The 19,180-nt window shown below is 37.2% G+C and overlaps 1 protein-coding gene across 3 annotated transcripts in view; it reads left to right on the forward strand.

The window, feature by feature from the left end:
• The window catches only part of CADM2 (cell adhesion molecule 2), a 564,993-nt gene that overhangs the window by 490,464 nt on the left and 55,349 nt on the right, over window positions 1-19,180 (forward strand). For all 3 annotated transcript variants that reach the window (XM_088157837.1, XM_088157839.1, XM_088157838.1), the window contains one exon: window positions 12,666-12,844. In XM_088157837.1, the coding sequence (XP_088013963.1) occupies window positions 12,666-12,844 (179 nt within the window). The remainder of the gene's footprint in view (window positions 1-12,665; window positions 12,845-19,180) is intronic.

Below are 19,180 nucleotides of genomic sequence, written 5' to 3' on the forward strand. Positions count from 1 at the left end.
ATTCTAAGCACCACAGTAAACCATTTCCAAAACTCACATTATTTAAGAGAAAGACTGAGTCTGAGATTTGCAGCCCTGCACAGGAGAATGCTGCTCCAGAGCATTTTCCTCCAGGGGCTGCAGGACAACCCCTGCTCCTGCACCTGGATCACCTCTTCCCATTGTTTTGGTTTATTCCTGCTTAGCAATACTGGATTGGTCACTTTTAAGATGGAATTGTAAAGATTTATCAAGGGTTAAGAAGTGCTGGTGGGATGGACTGTGTTATCCCTGTAGTAGCAGGAGGTCTCTGGGGAATGGTGGAAGAGAGGGAAGTGGGAGACAGATCAGTGTGTCTACTTACTATTTCTTTTTTATTATTATTTTGGTTGGGGTTTTTTGTTTGTTTGTTTGTTTGGGGGGGGAGGGCGTGTGTTTTGTTTTTAATTTCTATTGCTCTCAGATATCCCTAACCTGCCTTTCTACCTCTTTCTAGAATCTTCCAAAGGGTGTCACAGACTGAGGGAGCTCTCAGCACCATCTTCATTCAGCTCATTCTTTGAAAAGTATTTATTTGCTATTTGCACTAGAGGCAAAAAATCAAGTCTGGGCAATTATGTGGTAATCAACATCAAAAAGGGAACTACATAAAAATGAAGAATCTTGTTAAAAAAGGAGTTTTAAGGGGAAACTAAGAGAATTAAATCTTTCCAGATAGCCTGAGGACTATGTTAGAAAAATAAAAAAAGAGAACCACAGGGTCAATACATATCACCTAGCAGAATCCCTTGAGAAGAAGTTAGTGAGGCTAAACAGAAGAAAAAAATCAAAGTAATAAAAAGGGTAAAGGTATAATTTGAAAAACTGGAGTTGTTTTCCAAAGGAAAGAGAAGTTTCTTAGATCTTGGCAGATTAAATAGAAAAATTCAGTAAGCCAAACCAACAAAAAGCAGGAGGAAAAAAGAAAAAAGTATTTATGGAATAGCTAGAAAAGAAACTTCAAAATAGAAGGGATTTTTAATTAAATAATGGGAACTTTGTCAGTACAGTTTTTAAGATCAACTGAGAATCAACGTTTAAAGGAAGCCAGATGAATTTGCTACATCCATGTTTCCTGTGGCAGAGGAAACTGAGTACACTACAGACTGATTCCCTCTTTTCTCAGGTGCTCACCAGCAAGATTTAAATGGACTGTGGAGGTGGCTGTGGAACAAACAGGCAAAATGAGCAGTAGGAAGTCAGCAGGACCAGGTTTTACTCCAGAATTCAAAGGGAATTCAAGGATGAGATCAATGAATTATAAACTGTGACAGGAAATGCTTAACACCAGCTGGCTAGGTCAGGACAACAGAGCTTCAGGAGATATCCCAGAATCTGTAGAACTGACATCTTCTCAAATACTAAAATTTATAAAAAGGACTAGAATTAGCAGATATCTGAATCAAGACAGCTTCATGTGGTTGGAATTCATTTTGCAGGTGGAAAAACCTATTTTACAAGCATTTTTAAAGCAATCGTTGAAGGACACACAAAATACACCTTGTGGTGGCCTATTTGGTATAGAAGGGAAACATTGGAGCTGTTTCCAAAACTGTAAATGGTACAGAGGTAGTTGTTAAGGGCTGCTAGTTCCTTCTCTCTACAAATAGAAATGTTTAACAGTAAGTTAAACTAATAAGAACCAGCTTTGTTGCCAAGCAAGGACGTAATTTTTCATAAAATGACTGGTAAACTTTGGGAATTTGTTGTCAATGGATATGACAGATGGTGAAAATTCACAGTAATTCAAGGGAACACTGCCTAAGTTCATGAAAAGGCAAGTCCTTAAGGTTTACAGAGTATTTTTAAACTGTGCTTGGTATCAGAAATGCCTGAGATCTGTGCTTGGCCTGTTCCCTAGACATCTGCTTATCCCTGGTGTTGGAGATAAGGGACTGGGCTAGCTGAACTTTCTGTCTGACTCAGTACAGCTGTTCCTTTGCTGCTAAGCATTGAGCATAGGCTGTTGTGGCTTGCTGGGACTAGATGCTAATGGAGCTGCATCCCATGGAGAGCTTGAGGATATCTCCTTTACAGTGCTAAAATTATTACCATGAAGGTACTAATGAACAATTTTCTGTGTGAGAGAAGTTTGTGGGAACTGAAGCACTCCCCTGTCTGGAGATAATAACACATTTGGGAAAAGAAAACAAACTTCTCTAAGTAAATAATGTTCGTCTCTTTTTCCCTTTATTGTATTACCATTTCAGAAGTTATTTTTAGATGCAAAAGAAATTGACGCAAACCATGGTAGAGAGCTTAGCTCTGAAATAAAAATACCTAAAAGTTCACAGTGTATTATTGTTAGGATATTGTTATCTTATCTTGAAAGCATAAAACATTTTATTATTCATTACGATTCAATACAGTGTGCTTCAACTTGCTCAAAAAAGCAATCAGCTTTTTTTGACACCGATGAAAAAATAACTGTGAGGTACAAAAATTTTATGGAGTATTTTCCTTCCCTTGGTGCTCCTATAAACTGTTGTATATAGCAACAAATATTTACTTGCTGAGAAGACAAAATTCAACAGAATATCTTAGAAATGTCAGTTATTAATGGTTTCTTATCTGGTGAAAAGAGGATATTTTGCTTCATCTCCCAAACTTCATGATGTCCTTACATGAATTGAAAATCAAGAGGTGCATACCTTGGTTAATGAGGGTTGGTACTGAAGTCCTTGCTTGTCATCCAAGAGGCAGCACTGGTGCTTTTATCGGCTCTCTGGGTGTTGTCACTGCACCTCAAGTGCAGGAAGGAATTTTAGTTTAATGAGGCTTCTCCTTGACTGTGTCTTACATCAACAGCAAATGATTTCAAACAAGTAGTATTTGGACAAGCAAATAAACTGTGAATGAGATTTTCAACTATTTACTTAATGGAAAAAATGGAAATTAATCAGACGCTCTTCATTTTCCCCTTTGATTCTCATGCCAGCAAGAATTTGACCTTAACTCGGAAAACGCAGCTGGCGTTTCTTAGATGGGATTTCTCAGCTTATTGTAATAACAAAGTTTCTTGTGAATGTTGGGACACAGTGTAGGCAAGTTCAAAACAGTGAAAATTAAGCATGTGAACATCCATCAGTGTGGCAGCCTGAAATAGCTAAGCAGTTGAAAATCAGGACTTGTCAAAGGGGAAAAAAAACCCCTCGTAATAGTATTTGCTCATTAATTCCATGATATACCCTTCAGACCTCAACTGGAATTGAGGATATGACCAACAGACATAATGAAAAAGGAACAGAAAATGTGGTGTGACAGCAGTTACTGCCTGCTTCTTGTTTTTTGCAGTCCCAACTACTGTCTCTCTGTGGCACTTCAGCATATCCTATGTCTATTTTAAGAAAATGTACCTTTCTTAATCCTGTAACATGAAAATCTGAAGCATTTAAAATCAGTGGTGCTGAAGCTCTTTCTGCTGTTTTTCCTCTGTTATTTCTGATAAATCAGTATTTTCCTCAGTGCTTGCTCCCCTGGCTGGAGATGCAGCATGCTTGTAAACTGGTGTGAAGAAGCAGGTTTGAAGATGTGCCAGATGAGATGTTATTTTCCTCTGTTCTATGGCATGCATAGTAACTAAGGTGTGCACATCCTATCATTATGCTTTGCTGCAGTTTTCCTATCCCCAGCAGTAGTTCATTAACATGATGAACATAGTTCCTGGTTAATCCCAGTAATTTTCAGCAGCCTTTCTGATGCAACCACTTGAGCACCATATTATCTTAATACTGCTGACATTTTCATGCCTTTGAAATACATTTTTTACAGATATTGTCCATTTACTCCATGGCCGTTTCTATCATCCTTTGTTCTTATAGTCATGCTTTACTACAACTGATGAAAAAGAATAATATCCTAATTTCTCAATAGCTCCTAAAGGTTAAGAAGGAATCAACAAGGTGTAAACAGCAGCATAGGAAGCCCAAAGATTTAGCTGTTTGAATACTGACTACACAATTAGAAACATATAGAGCTAGAATTATAGTGAAACCAGGCCATTAAGATTTCAATATTTAATCAACAATTTTTCATGTGAATGAAATTGTTACATGCCGTTTATCATTTCAGCTGTACAGGAAAGAAAAAGCCCTTAGGAACAGCAGTAAAATATTTAAGGAAGGTGTGACAATTATTCTTTAATATTCACTTATCTGTATATAGTTTCTCCTCTCTTCCTGTCCCTGCCCTTATCTGAGAGTGTAGGTCTTAGTTTATCAGACTGAAAGGAAAGGGATTTGTCTTTGGAATTTGCACATCAATATATGGCATCCATCCCAGGCAGAAAAGGGGAAGGGCATATATTATTGACGTGCTCCAGTGCTGATCAAAAAGAACTTTTGGCTCCAGAATCTCAAAGAAGCTTTCAGGGCATCATTGTTTCTCTGTCGATGGACCTCACTTCTTTCCCTGTGTGAGATTGCCTGGCCATCAGTTGGTTCTTGGCTCTGCTGGGTTCACAGTTCTGCTGCTGCCTTCCCCTACTGCAGCACTGAGGGAGACACACCTTCTAGAGGTCTCTGTCCCCTTGCTTTCTTGCACAGCCTCCTAAAAAAAAAAGGCTGTCACTTCTCTTTGATTGCTGATGTGTCATTAGGTGTGTCTTACCCACTGCCTGTGAAGGCTGCTGCAGGGCAGATAATGCCTTGTGCATCCCCCTGAACAGGGGCACCATTGTGCAGCCTGCCCATATCAGGCCCTCAGTACAAGAATTGTGATACAAAGCTACTTTATAGGAATTGGAAAACACCTTATCTAATCTGTGGCCAACCTGCAGATGTTTCCTGTGAAGTGTTGCCTACTGCTTTGTCCTTGAGCTATTGCCAATTAGCTCACAGTGGCCCTCACTCGTGAGGTCTCTGTTCCCCAGCAAGTGAGGCAGGATTTATGACATAAGATTGTTTGATGTGGTTTGGATTTTTTGTTTTCTCTTTCTTTTGTTTGGTTTTGTTTTGTTTTCCTCTCTCCTGCTGCTGTATAGGCTTGCACCTCTCCTCCTGCCTTTTTAGCCTCAGGAATCTTTTTGAAAGGCGTGTTATACTTCTGCAAAGGACTTTTCTTTTTTCCTGGTTAAAATTTAAAAGGAATATAAATTATTTAGAAACTGGTGACATGAAATGAACAGTATAGCCATCCATGCCATTGTTTTTTAAAGACAAGGTTTTGAAGCAGACTTCTGTTCGTAAACTGTAGAGGTTACAGTGTTTTCTCTGAACTTAAGATGTTTTGAGCCTTAGACTTTAAAATATATATGAAAAAGCATGGTTATTAGCTGGCTACTAAAAGTGTTCCAAAATACTTGGCATTTTGATTTGAACTACTAAAAATGCATTAAAATGTCCAGTTTTTTTCCAGATTTATTGTATTAAAAAAATTAAATTAATTCAATGGCTATTCCCTGACCTGGTGGTACATTCAAAAGAGGTTTATCTGTCTTCTTTATGATATACATAAGTTTAAGAGTGTTCTTCAGTTCTGTTTGCTCCTAAGTGGTGGCCTGGCCTTAAAAATTTGGAAATATGGCAGCCTCTTCCTCCTCCATTTTTTGCTTCTAAATTCATAAATGATTGGAGGCATAAGTGAATTAGTTGAGCAAATTTTCCCTTTCATGGATACAACTGCTTGCCTGGTGCAGAAATGTCTGGAGAAGTAATAAAGGAGTAGAAATGCCCAATCTGTTGTCTGGGAAGTTAGTCAGATTCAGAGAAAGCAAAAAAAAACAAAACCCAAAAAAAAGGAGGGGGGAAGAAATGGGACAGCAGAGGCTGGAAAGCAGGTGTAGTGTATGACAAATGTGGGAGAGATGAGTGTGAAATGGGATACCAGCAGGACAGGTTATAGAATGGCAACTCCTCCCTATGGCATTCCCTCACAAACTTTTGTTGGGTTTGGGGGTTTTTTTTGTCCTTTTTAGACAATCTTTTTGTCCATTTCTAGCCTCCCTGCTGCTTACAATAGTAGAATACAAGGGACATTTCTGATGCAATTCACTGCTAAGTTGTCTTCTGATTTCACATAAATTCTCTTGTTGATCTGCCTCATGACTATGAGAAAGCCATTCCCCAAAACGTTATTCACAGCAGGGTTTTTACACTTCTCTGAGAAAATTGTGAATGGTACTGGAATTAGTAAGAAGCTTCACAGATATATATATATATATATACATATATATGCGGATTAGGCACTTTTCAGAATATTAGTCTGATATTGCCTTGCCTTCTTGAAAATTACTAACAAAGGAAATGTTTTTTTTGGGGGGGGAGAGGGGGTACATGATATACACAAAGGGGAAAACTAGAGGTAAGCAGTTTCAAAGAAGTTACATTTATAATGGCTTGATGATCCATTGGGAAAATCTCTCCAGAGAGAGCAGCAGCTGTGTAAAGGTGGAAAGCCTTAGGTCACAGGGTCTCCTAGACTCTAAGGGTACTAAAGGATAAAAGGAAATGGATTATCAGCCTGATGAGAGGAAATTAAAAAAAAAAATTAAAAATGGGGAATTAATGCAGAAACAGCAGTCAACTTCTCACAGGCTAAGGTTTTAGACCTGAAAGGAACCTTAATACCAGTTGCAAGGAAATATTAGAGTGTGGATAGGAGGAAATATGAAAAATTACTCTTTTACCCTCTAACAAGATATACTTTGTATCTTTGGGTAGAAGAATAAATATCTTTGCTTTGAAAAGACTCTTGATTCATTTTAATCAGTTGCTGTCACAGTCTGCTGAGGCACAAGGACTTTCAGCTGTAAATTTAGCCTGTCATATCAGCATGGTTAGCACCAGCCAGGGTGAGGACTGCCTGATTTATCCAAAGCAAGATGCAGGCAGGGTGGTCTGTCACCTAAGTATGGTTGTGATGAACAAAGAAAAGGCTTTATAAAAGGTAAGGAATGAAGGATGTTTGGGTTTTGGCTAGTTTGGTTTCTTTCTTTGCTTGCTTTCCTTTTCTGCTTTTTCTTTTTTCCTATTTTTCAATGTTCTCTTTTTTTCCCTCTAAATGATGAATATTAGCACCATTTGAGGTTTGTTTACCTCTTTGTTTATTATTTATGCACCTTTTTCAAAGACATAATACACAACAGCTCTCTTCAACACTTTTTGTGGTTCCTGTTGTCTTTATAGCTGTAAATTCTTGTCAAGTTTTTATGGTCTAAAAAGTTGAAATCTATATTTAGTAGACACCTCATTTTTTAACATATTTTGGTAATTTAATTCTCGATCATTTAAAAAGCATTAGTATAGAACATTATAAATACTTTTAGGCTACATTATGTCTGCTGAGATGCTTAAAAGAGAAAAGTAGAGGCAAATATAATAATAGGCAACTCAGATGTTCAAAGTTTCTTTCTTAAAAAATAAGACAAAAAAACTTTGTGAAAGCTACTTTGGATATTCTTTACTAATTCTTTTGGGGAGAAAAAGACTCTGTGAAGGTTACTCAGGTTTTGCAAAACTAGAAAATCAGAGAGGGTTCTTATCTCATAAAATAAAATCCATCTATCCAAGCCTTTTATGAAAGGCTAGAGAGTGTGGATATTGATGTTTTTGATAGATGAAATGCTCCCAAACCAGCTCATCCCAATATGATGACTCAGACTGAGACTTTATATAAACAAGAGGTTCCCCCAGGAAACCCCCAGGGTTTAGACTTTCAAGTGGATGATTAACTGATAAAGCTAAAAATCCAGTTTCTTGATACAAAGGAACTATAAGTTTCAAATTAATGAAGCAATCATTCCCTTAGATGACTTTTAACATTGCACCAGGTTTTCAACAAGAAACACTCTGATAAATCTTGTGATGCCTTTTCCATTACTCATTTGAGCATATCCACTAGATGATGTTTTTTATGGACTTCAGAGTATACTGTTTGGAGAAGTAAAAGGTAATCTTGGAGAGAGCCTTAATCAAAATAAAAAAAATATTTTTATCTTGTTAGTGTTCCTCAAATTCTTATTCTTCTTCCATCTTTATTTTTACCCACATTGGTTACAAAATTTTGAAAGGATGCTTAGATACCCAGTTGGATGATAATATTCCCAGTGATACTGGACATGTAAAAAGGTGGCATTGGGGGGTTTTGTTACTGTTTTTCATTGGTCAGGGGTTTTTTTTGAGTGTAATCTTATGGAAATTAAAAGATTATTCTGTGCTATTATAATGGGTCAGTAAGTTGTTCAGGTGTTGTTTACTAAGGACTCAGTGAAGAAGGCTTTGTACATGACCTTTCTGTACACAAAAATGAGAAAAGGGCAATTAAAATGCATAGAGCCAAGAAGTTTCAAGAGAAAATGTATTGCATTGCCTAAATTAACTTTGTTCAAAAAGAAAATATAATGCAATAGATAGATGTATAATTTTTAAATGAAGGGTAAGTTAATTATTATAGTTAAATTTAAAGATATCACTAGAGAGGAGGATTATAAGAAAGTACTGAACCATTACTGTCCTTGGGTTAAGGGTGGAGAAAGGGACAGAAATTTGCCAGTCTTGTCCTAAAATACTCCTGTGTAATTTCAAAGGCCTCAGCTAAAAAAAAATAATTTAATGCAGACAAATATACTTGTTGACTTTCATGTTATGTAAACACTTGTTGAAAAGCTAAGACAGTGCCTAGGTGTTCTTTTCTAATCAAGCATGTGGTTTTTAATTTATTTCTTTTCCAACATATTTTAGTGTGCCTTTATCTTTCTCTGTGACTTGTTTTGAAAGAAAAGGTGTTGAACTCTCAAGACCAGAAAATAGTTTTGCTATATCTACCAATTCTTTGTTCGTTTACTTGTAAGAAAAATACCACAATATAAAACATGAATCATTGTGGAACTTCACACTGGTGTTTCATACCTTCATTTCAATCTCATTTCGTTCTGACTGGAAAAGAACACCAAATTTTGTTGGCTCTATGGCAGGTTTTGAGGCTAACATGAAGACAGTTAACAAACTCAGATTTCTGTATGAGAAACCAGTTCCTTTTTTTAAGGCTTTCACTGAATGCACAAATAGAAGGTGCTGTTTGTACAAACATCCCTGTTTGTTCCAGTTCACATAGGAATTGACAGCATTATGGCAACTCTTTAGTATTTTTAGAAAAGAACTTAAATTTTGCAATGTTAGAGACGTATGCAAGAGAGAAAAATGTGCAATATTAGGGGCATACATATGTCAGGTGTTTTAGCATGTCCAACCTAAGTATCTCTTTCAAAACATTGGGGAAGTGCAAGAACCTCTGTCTGCACTTGTGGACAGATTTCAGTAGGATAAACTGTGGGGAATTCACACTTTTCTGTGCCTTGTGACGGAGAAGGGAAGCTGTTTCAGTGTTTCATTTTGGACAATGAAGGTACTAAAGCAGTTACAAAAGAATACTCAATGTGCTCTAAAGTCAAGATTCCTTTGCCCCGTTTTTTGTGTATTTTTTTCCCTGCTGATAATCTCAGAAGGTATCAAATTCTAGCAAACAGAGTAAAAGGGGGAGAGACAGGCCTGGTAAGTACTAGTCTGTCATAACTTACAGCAAGGTTATAATAGGAAGGAGTGTTACCATATCCTGCAATATGCATTGCCAATTCTAGGAGCTCAGTGAAAGACAGCTAAAAGTAAATACTAAAAAAACTTCAAAAAACATCCCCAAACCCTCCATTCTATCCCATACTTATTACTATATTCGAAAACCCTGAATTCCAAACTCTTTACCATACCAAATTACACACTTCTAAGCAAACTACACACCAATAATTCTAACTCTATTACTCAAATTTAAAAACCTTCTCCAAAACCTCAAATCAAAACCAATAGTCTTCTAAAAGTCAATATCAAAAAACACAAAAAAATTCACAATTCCTAAACTTCAAAATTCCAACACATGGCAGGTAGGGAGGAATTTCCAGAATCAGTTGCTGCAGGAGGTTGTGTTGATGGACATCATAAGCAGATTCCAAAAGATATTGGAGAGTTTCATAGGCACAGGTCTAAATAATAAGTGGATATAAAAGAGAACAAAAGACGTGGCCTGCAGCACCCCTGACAGGATGATTGTGGTTGCTGGCAGAGTGCAGGAGGAATGGGCAGCAGAAAATGGATGTACTCCCATGTTTCTCTAAAACAGCCACCCCCCTGTCGCTGACCACAGCAGTGTGATGGGTGCATGAACACGTCTCCTGTTCTCAGCTCACTTCTGCCTAACCAGTGAATTGTTTTGACCAAGTGTCTCAAAGCTTCCCAGCAGTGCAGGCAGAATTTAATTCCGTGGCTGTGACAGAATTGCTGCTTTAGGCACCACCGTGCCCCAGAGCAGAGAGGTGGAGGGAGAGCTCTGCCCTGTTGGGATGTGCTGGCAATGGCCCTGCTGCCTCTGCTGCTGCCAAAATACAGCACAGGATGGCTGAATATCCACCCTTGATTAGCAGCTTCCCCAACACCCAGAGAATGCAGATCTGCCTCTCTCTAAGCCCTGGCTTTTCTGCCACACGTCATTTTGCAACCACAGCTAAGTGCTCTGTATAAGTCTGGAGTTGGTGTATTACAATGTGACAGAGCTCCCTGAATAATTTATATCTACAGCTCCATTTCATACTTATTTGTTATCCTATAGGTTTTCCCCTAGGATATGCCATCTAGTTTCAATTTAAAACCTAAGTTCCATAAATTACCACTGCACAGAAGTTGCTTTAACACGCCATTTATGCAGGTAATGGTGCACATTGTAGCAGAAGTGTTTCAGAGTCTCCACTCCTGGGATTACAGATCCACAGTAAGCTGGTAAATGGGAAACAATGCAGAGTTGGCCGGAAAATTGAACAAATCCACCTTAACATATCAAGCAAATCATACCTTAATGCTGGGAACTCTGTAGGGCAATGTTTCTACAGCAGCATGGACATGTGGATTCCCTGCTTGCATTAAACACAAAAGAAAGTGTGTACACTGTGTGTCATTGTGCGTGGATACCAGTTCGTGAAAATGAACTTAGGAAGAGCATTAAGACTTATTTATGGTAAGGCATAAATAAGGCCCATGACACCATCAGTTCTTAATCCTTGCTTTTATTCTCTGAGCATATGATTTTCTGGAAAAAAATCAAAACTTTGGAGAATAGCCAGTCTAAGAACTAAGTAGTTCGGCAACATTTTAACAGAGTGTCATCCAAAATATTACTAAAATGTGTGTAAATCTATTATATTTCAGAATAAATATTTTTCTTTAAAGATTAATTTGAATCTTATAAAGTGCATTTCAGAAAAATTCCCTCTGTTTACATGTGTTGCCAACTCAAAAGAAAATCATGTCATTACAACCATTACAACTATTTTTCTGTTTATGAGACCAATTTTGGCTAAATGTTTTTCCTTAAGTATTTAGGTTTAATTCTTTTTCTTAGCACTTATTATATCTAATAGGCTTAAAACACCTGCTTCAAATTAGTGAAATTAAGTGTTTCTTGAGTATAACTAGTGACTAACCTGGCAGCTGCTAATTTTATAACAGTGTATTATGTTTTGGTTTATTACTGAGTTGTACAAGTAATAAGCTCAGTTGTACGGGTTTGGATAGAGATTGGTATGTAGCTTATACAGCACAAAGCTACAAGCAAGGCAGCACTGAAGCCCCAGGCTATGAATATCCTGCTGAAGTGAGTGATGTAAAAGGGCCTGAGATGCTCTGTCTGCTCATTACATAGACAAGATTCAGTAAAACCTTTCATTCCCTGTTACAGACCTGTCTTTTTGGCCATTTCCTTCATGTAAATTTGAAAGTATATCTTGTTACACACAAATAAGGGCTGCATGCCAGTAATAAATACATTCTGCTGTCTGTTAGGCAGATCTCCTGGACTTTGGAGCTCCTTGAGAGTCTGTAGGAAGGAGCTGGGTGTGCCTTGCCAGTGGGGAGATGTGTGTGAACCTTCAGGACTGCCAGTTCCCTTCTCTGTGGTGCCCTTACCTTGCCTAGGGGGTTGTCACTGCCAGGGCATTGCCTCTGTCCTGTTTGATTTGAGTGCATCAGGCAAAGGAGGAAAGGTTTCACAAAGAGAAGAAAATTCAGGATTTCAAGTTAAATCTTACATTGCTTGTGGTAACTAGCATTGGTAACAAGGAATTATTTAAGGGAAGGATGAAGAAAAGGTGTGAAAAGGGATGGGCTGTGACACAATGCAGCAAGAGAAATAAGTTTAGGTTTTGTGTAAGACATGCTACTTTGGGACTGATAAACCTGGTTCAGGAAAAATACTCAGTGCATTCAAGTTCACTTGTGAAAATGAATGGCTTAAGTAATTTGAGAATCAATTTACAAACCACTTACACCCACATCATCCTATTAGCACTTAGCTTGCCGAGCATTTGTGGGCCCTGAAACCTCAGGGGAACTATTTTTTTAATTTAGGAAAGATCATGGCCTATTGCAGTACCATTCTGCTTACTTTTTTATTTGTATTCTTTCTTATTTCTCTACTTGTTCTTTCATTTTCTTTAACAGTTCACATCCAGGATGGCAAAGTTGTAACAGTGAGAGTTCATTAGATCCAGTCATTCAAATATTTTTGGGGTGGTAGGTGATTTATAAGTTGCTGATGCTGCTATTTCTGATGTACATGTTGCATATACGTGTTTCACCTGTCTAAATAAATGCCTTGCTTTGACCCAACAGGCCAGAACCAGTACTGTGGACAAAGGATGGTGGAGAACTACCAGATCCAGAGAGAATGGTTGTCAATGGCAGAGTTCTAAGCATCAGCTTCCTAAACAAAACAGACAATGGCACGTACCGATGTGAAGCAAAAAATCCCATTGGCCGAAACAGCACAGAATATGTCCTGATAGTACATGGTGAGTGTGCTCTCCTTAGTGCTTTCCATGCATATTTCACTTTTCTGGCTGATACAATCAGGTGCTTGTGATCATTATGGAAAGAACAGCAAGAAAATTTGGAAGCGTAATTGCACTTTTATTGATGCTGTTGTCTTTCTTTTTCATTGTCTTTTTATTGGCATGCCTCTCTTCTTACAGTTTAAACAAAATATATTCACTTATATTGTGAACTTTTTGCTAAGTAAGCACCTGTAAAAATGTATTGCAGTGTGTGGGTTTCATAAATACTTGCCTCAGGCCCAGCTGTTCAGAAAGAGCTGGTTACAAAAGGATATATGAAGAGAAATATCAGACAGATGTGTACTTGAGGTTTTCTGCTTAGCTTTTTATAGACCACCAAAGACAAGACATCGGATACTTCACACAACTTACAGCCTGCTACGGAGAAAATTCAGCTCATATAAGTTAGCTGATATCACCTGGCCCATCATTACAGTCAGACCTCAAAACTGTGTCATGTCCTAAATGCATTCTACTGCTTCCAATAAAATGGAAAAATAGGAAGGCTCACATTAAATTACAGTTCTTGGATTTTTTTTTTCCCCGTAATTAATTAGGCAACAATATGTGTCATGTGAAAAAACCAACTGCCTTCTACTTTGATCATGTATAGGGGAAACTATAATATAAAATTAGAATTTTCCTTTAATACAGCCCGGCAATTTGGATCTAGGAGTCTCAAAACATGATGTACCTGTGATGTTATCACAGGTAATTTCTGGAAGGTTATGATTTCCATAATATGAATTTTAATATAAGAGAATATAGAGTCAGAACCTCCACTTTAATTCATGATGGTACTTCTTTCCCTCTATTTTTTTAAATGCAATTTCTTATAAGTATTACAGAATAAAATGAAAAAAATCTAATGCAAATTTTAGTCTTTAAATAGACAAGAGAATTATGTAGATTTTATTTGCTCATGATGAACTCAGTTACAAGAAATACACATTTCCTCGATGGTTGTAAGGTATCAGAAACAATTTTCACTTCAGGTTTACCTGCCTCTAGGTATTTGGCATAAAAATTCTAGTAAGTGCTGCTTTCAGTAATGAGATATTTATTGGCACTGTTGATGAAATGTCATTTTTCAAAAGAAACACTTAGGTTACTTTTCATTTTTCTTCAAGTTCACCATTAGTTTATGTAGGATTAGTGGCACAAATAAGGAGGAGATCTTTGCATGAGGAACACAGAGCCTGTACTGCTGCGTGAGTATTTCTGTGTTAAAGGCAAACAGAAAAACTAAACCCTCTAACCTCTATTTACATTGGCTGCTACAAGAAGAGGAAATGAAAAAATGTCTTTTGCATCCCAGAGGTGATGGTGTGGTGTTTGTTGGCTGCAGGCACAAAGTGCTCTGCCTTTGATGAGGTAATGGCTTCTGCACTTACCATATGTTGAAGCTTCTGTCATTTGTGTTTTCTGCCCAATTTATTTGTGTGATTATTTCTGAAAATATGGCCTTTTATAAAGGGGGATCTTTTTCCATCAGCAGTGACTTTGCAATAGAACTCTATCAAAGAATATTTCACCATTCCCACTCCTACACAGTGGTGTGTCCTGTGTTGATCTGATTATGTTACATCAACTTCCTGGCAGTCTGTAAAATCACTCATTATCAGGCAGGCATTCTGTTATGTTTGGCAGCACATTAGGCATGTTATCAGCTTCAGCTTGCTCATTGCTGACCTTTCCTGTTATGAGTACCTGAGTTTTCCTAATTGCATTTCTGCGATTCCAGCGCTGGAAATAGAGAAGGTAAATGTCAGGAGCTTCCCAGGTTTCTGAAACAATCAGAGTTATGTGACAGAGCATGAGATGATGTTTAGTACTTAACAACTTACTGGGGTTCAGAGTTGTAAGGTTTATTTTAAGTACAAAGGAGACTGACACAATTATTTTATCAAGTGTAGCACAATCAGTCGTATAGATAAATTTAAGCAGTCTTACCCCTTCTTTAGCTCATTACGTTCATGAATGTCTCTAGTGAACCATAATCCTCCTAAAATTATACAGTATTTTTTCCCTCTCTCTCTGGGGGCTAGAAAACCTACTTTTTATCATTTTCTGAGATGCATCCTTCTATTTAATAGAGGTGTATATTTTTTTAATCTTCCTAAATATATCTGGAAGCATCCTATGATTTCTCATCCCTTCCCCTGTGCTTAACATGTTGATGTGATTTTTTTTTTTTTTTGCCCTACTCCTTTGTTAGAGCTCATTAATCATATGACTTCTTACGTTGAAAATCAGGTTTCTAAGACAAGGTACATGCCAGATTTCCCACACCAGCTTGTGTGAGGAATCAGGGGACACCAGTGGAAGGCATCCTCTGCAGAGGCAGGGAAGGGCAACATGATTCACAGCTTTCCTTTTCTAATATGCACTGTGATTTCCATACATTTTATTCCTTTCTTTTTTGCACTTCAACAGATTTTTATCTTTTTCTGTGTTAATGGTGTAAGATCTTCTTCTGCTTCTCTCCCTTTTTTTTCCCCCCTAAGAATTCCCCCTCTGAGTGATACTGAATCTACTAATTTTCTCATTTTTTAGGTTATCTTCCTAACTCAGAGAAGATTTAGGTAGCTTTAGTGTAGAGAGAACATTGGCTAAAAATGGAAAATATTGCTTATCATAATTAGAGATTTGGTGTAAGCAAAGTATTTATACATATTAATTATACAAACCAAGCAAAGAGTGTCTCATGCCTTTAACTTGACCAACCTAAACACAAAGTTATACAGAAGAGTAGTATTTTTTTTCTATTGAGAGTGGTGATGATGAGGTAATACTGTTTTGATGTTAAGTGATGGCAGATAAAATAAATATTGCTGTAAGCAGATGAATGGAAATCTGTCCAATACAACTAGTATCTGACAATATTTTTTTTTTTTTGTATAATTAAAGAAACCAGACTTCAGAGAAATTGAATCTATTTGAATAAGGTTAAAGGCTTGGGCTATTAAATATGCTCATGCTGCTTTGCCGAATCAATGTGACTGCTAATTTCATTTTTCTTAACATTTATTGTTAATAATAAATGTCAAAAAGTACTCTGGGAAGCAGGAAGGTGGGTACAAAGTCAGAGTTTATAGGAAGAAGCACAAAGGCAAGACATGTAGTTTGCTCAAACATTTGTTTCATGCAATAACAAAGGCACAGGCTTTAATGCCTGTAGCTGTTGTCATTTCTGTATTCTAATTGGCAAGCTTAGTGCTTTAGAAGTGCACATTCTGGCTAGATATATTACACACTTTCTTTGGTAATGGGCCCCAGGCAATTTTCACTCTCTTCCAATTTATTAAGAATTTTTGTTTACCTTTGTCCAAATACTAGTCATTAATCACCAGCAAACAGAGCAAACTGTCAAACTCGTGTTGCTCAACCCCAAAAAAGCAGAGACTCTGCTTGCAGGGCTCTGGTAATAACTGCAGTGATTTAGCTGGAGTTGAGGAAGGAGCTGTTCCATCATAATCAACCTGAAGACACAGATGCTGTGTTTGGAGGAGTAGTTCATAACCTCTGGGTGTCACTGCCAAAGATTCAGCTCAGCACCACCTTGGAGTGAGTGGCAGAAGTCCACATCACTGAGAAACCTCCTTAATGGAAGCAGCAGCAGTTCATCATTTGCAGCCCTATTTGAAACAGGGTACCTCGGTGAGATATCCTGATATACCAATCTACAGCCAGGCATTAAATTAGTTGAAATATTCAGAGCTATATATAATGTGCTGTGCAGCAATTATCTGGAAGAGCAGTATGGAAATGAACGTGAATCAGCAGCTGTGGATGGTCAAAGCAGTTCTAATTGCCCAAATTTTAACTAGGAAAGTGGTTGTGCCAGTTACTTAGGATCTCTGGGAAATAACAAGTGGCATGACATATTCCTTTGTCTTCAGCCTCTCTTTTTTTTTTTTTTTCATTGAGCAAGCAAATAAAGGCAACTGAAAGACCGAGTTACAACCTCATTAGTGTTTTGAAATGTGCTTTTGAACAGATCTCCTACGATGTGTAAGACCAGAAGTCCCACTGCACCTTTCCTAACCTATAGCATTATTTATATTCCAACCTGCCTGTCCAGTCCCATTTCAAAACATTTGTCATCTTAGCTTCCACAGTAACCTGTGGCAACAAGGTTCTGAATTTAGTTATGTGCTTTGAGGGAAAAGTATTCTCTTTTGTTTGTTCAAGCCTGGTGCTTGATCTCTTCACTTCCCAGCCTTACAAGCTATTTGGCCTCTTCTGCTGTTTGTGCTGGAAGTTTGCATTTAAAATTCTATTTGCTACTTTCCTTCCATAGATTCTCAAGTATTTGGTGTCTACTTCTCATTAATTGTGGTCTTAAACTCTGCATTTCCTGGAATTCTCTCCCGTGTATCCATTCTCCTTCTTTAATGGTCTTTCCCTCTCCCCCCCCACTTTTTTCTTCATTTTTTGGTCTAGTTTTAAATCTCTGTGACTGACTGTTCTCCATATCTGGAACAGCACTATGCCAAATCTGCACCAGACACCTTAGTTTATTAAATCCTGCCTCTAAATATATTTACAGAGATTCACATTGTGTGCCCAACAATAATTTCATCACCATGCACTTGTACATCTGCAAAAGTTTTTTTCTAAATTGCGGGAAACTCTGTGGAATCCAAAACATAAGACATTGAACAAACTCTTCTACCTCTGTCTCTTATAGATTATTTTGCCTTTGTCAGTTAATTTGCCTGCAATCAGATTTTTTATTTCATTTCTATTTTGATGTCCTCATAGGGGGCCTTCTTTTTCTTTTATTTCTCTAACTCACTTGTGCATATCTCTCTATAAAAGTAGAAACTAAATAGAGCAGAAAATTGAAAAAAAACATGAGGAGGTGCTTTCTTTCAAAATTAAGCTTAATTTTGAGTTAAGCAAATTCTAGGCAATAGATCTTTCAGTTTGCAAATATTTTCACTATAGGCCTCCAATAAATTGATTTTGGACACCTTATCTTTATAAATCTATATATATGTCTTTATAAATTTATAACAAAAATCATGTAAAAATTTTGAGAAAGAAAGGAGGCAGCATCATTGGAGAGCAGCACACTCATCAGTAATCTTGGCTGCTCTGTGTTTTGATGTTAAGATCCTATAAATTGAGGTGACTGGACTTTTAGAAAAGTTTCCTCCTTTAAAGGTTTCTGAGTTGCAGTGTCTCATTTGCACACACACACCTCAGAGCAAAGATTTCCTTTGCCTATGGGAACCTCTTGCCTTTATGTGAACAAAGCTTGGGCTTTGCAAAAAGAAAATTGAGCAGAGCCATGGTGTGATTTAACAATAATAACATTTATAGCTGCAATAATGGGTGGATTTGGTAAATAACCCCAACATATGCCCAAGGCATATTAAGAATATGAGACTCAAAAGGCTTCTTAGGACTTAATTAGAAATTCACTGTATGTGTGTGCCTTTTGGTTTTGAGATTGTTCTTTTTTGCATCTTTGTGTCAATTAAAAGAAAGAAGTCTCAGTACTGAGTTCTTAAAACAAAGGTGAAAAGTTTTTCCTATTCCCATTTTACATGAAGTAAAAGTAAATTAAAAAGTACAAAAGATTACTTGCAGAAAAAAGGAGCTTGGGCTTTCAGTTTGAAAATAAATAAATAAAAGCATGCTCATGAGTACTTGCTCAATCTCAAAAGCCTTCCTTCCCCCCAAGCTAACTTCTTCAAAGCACAGCCCTTCAAATTGTATTGGAATACTCTAATTTTACATCAATGTTGCAAAATGACATTAAGGCATTAAATCATTACCACAACATTCAAGCTGACTTCTCCAGAAGACTTTTGGTTGGGCTGGAAGATGTAGTTCAGATTTTAAAGCACAATGCAGATTAATTTCCTGCAGTAAGATGAATTAAGAAATTGTGAAACAGACCTTTTGTTATTGGACTGAAGAAGAATAGTGTTTAGTTGATATTTTCAGGTATGAGAAGTCTGTCAAGAAACTTGTGGTGGAGTTGTTGGCTTAATTTTATGGATGAATTGTCCAGCTATTATCCCTGAACACTCTCAAGGCAGCTACTTTGAAATTGCTTTTTTGTTGATAAATACTTGAATAGTGGGGTGTATAGTTGAGCTGTATGAACTGATCTTTCTTCATTTATGGTGACTTTAGAAAAATAAGATACAAATTTCTTTTCCAGATAAGCTTGAAAGTTTGTTGGAAAGGTCAAGAAAATAACATTCCAAACCACACTAACACTTTTGGGGAATATGTTTGGCACTTCTATATTTTTACATTAAAAGAATGCTTTTC

Source organism: Sturnus vulgaris, chromosome 2 (assembly GCF_052056855.1).
Source record: "Sturnus vulgaris isolate bStuVul1 chromosome 2, bStuVul1.hap1, whole genome shotgun sequence".
In the NCBI taxonomy this organism is placed as follows: Eukaryota; Metazoa; Chordata; class Aves; order Passeriformes; family Sturnidae; genus Sturnus; species Sturnus vulgaris.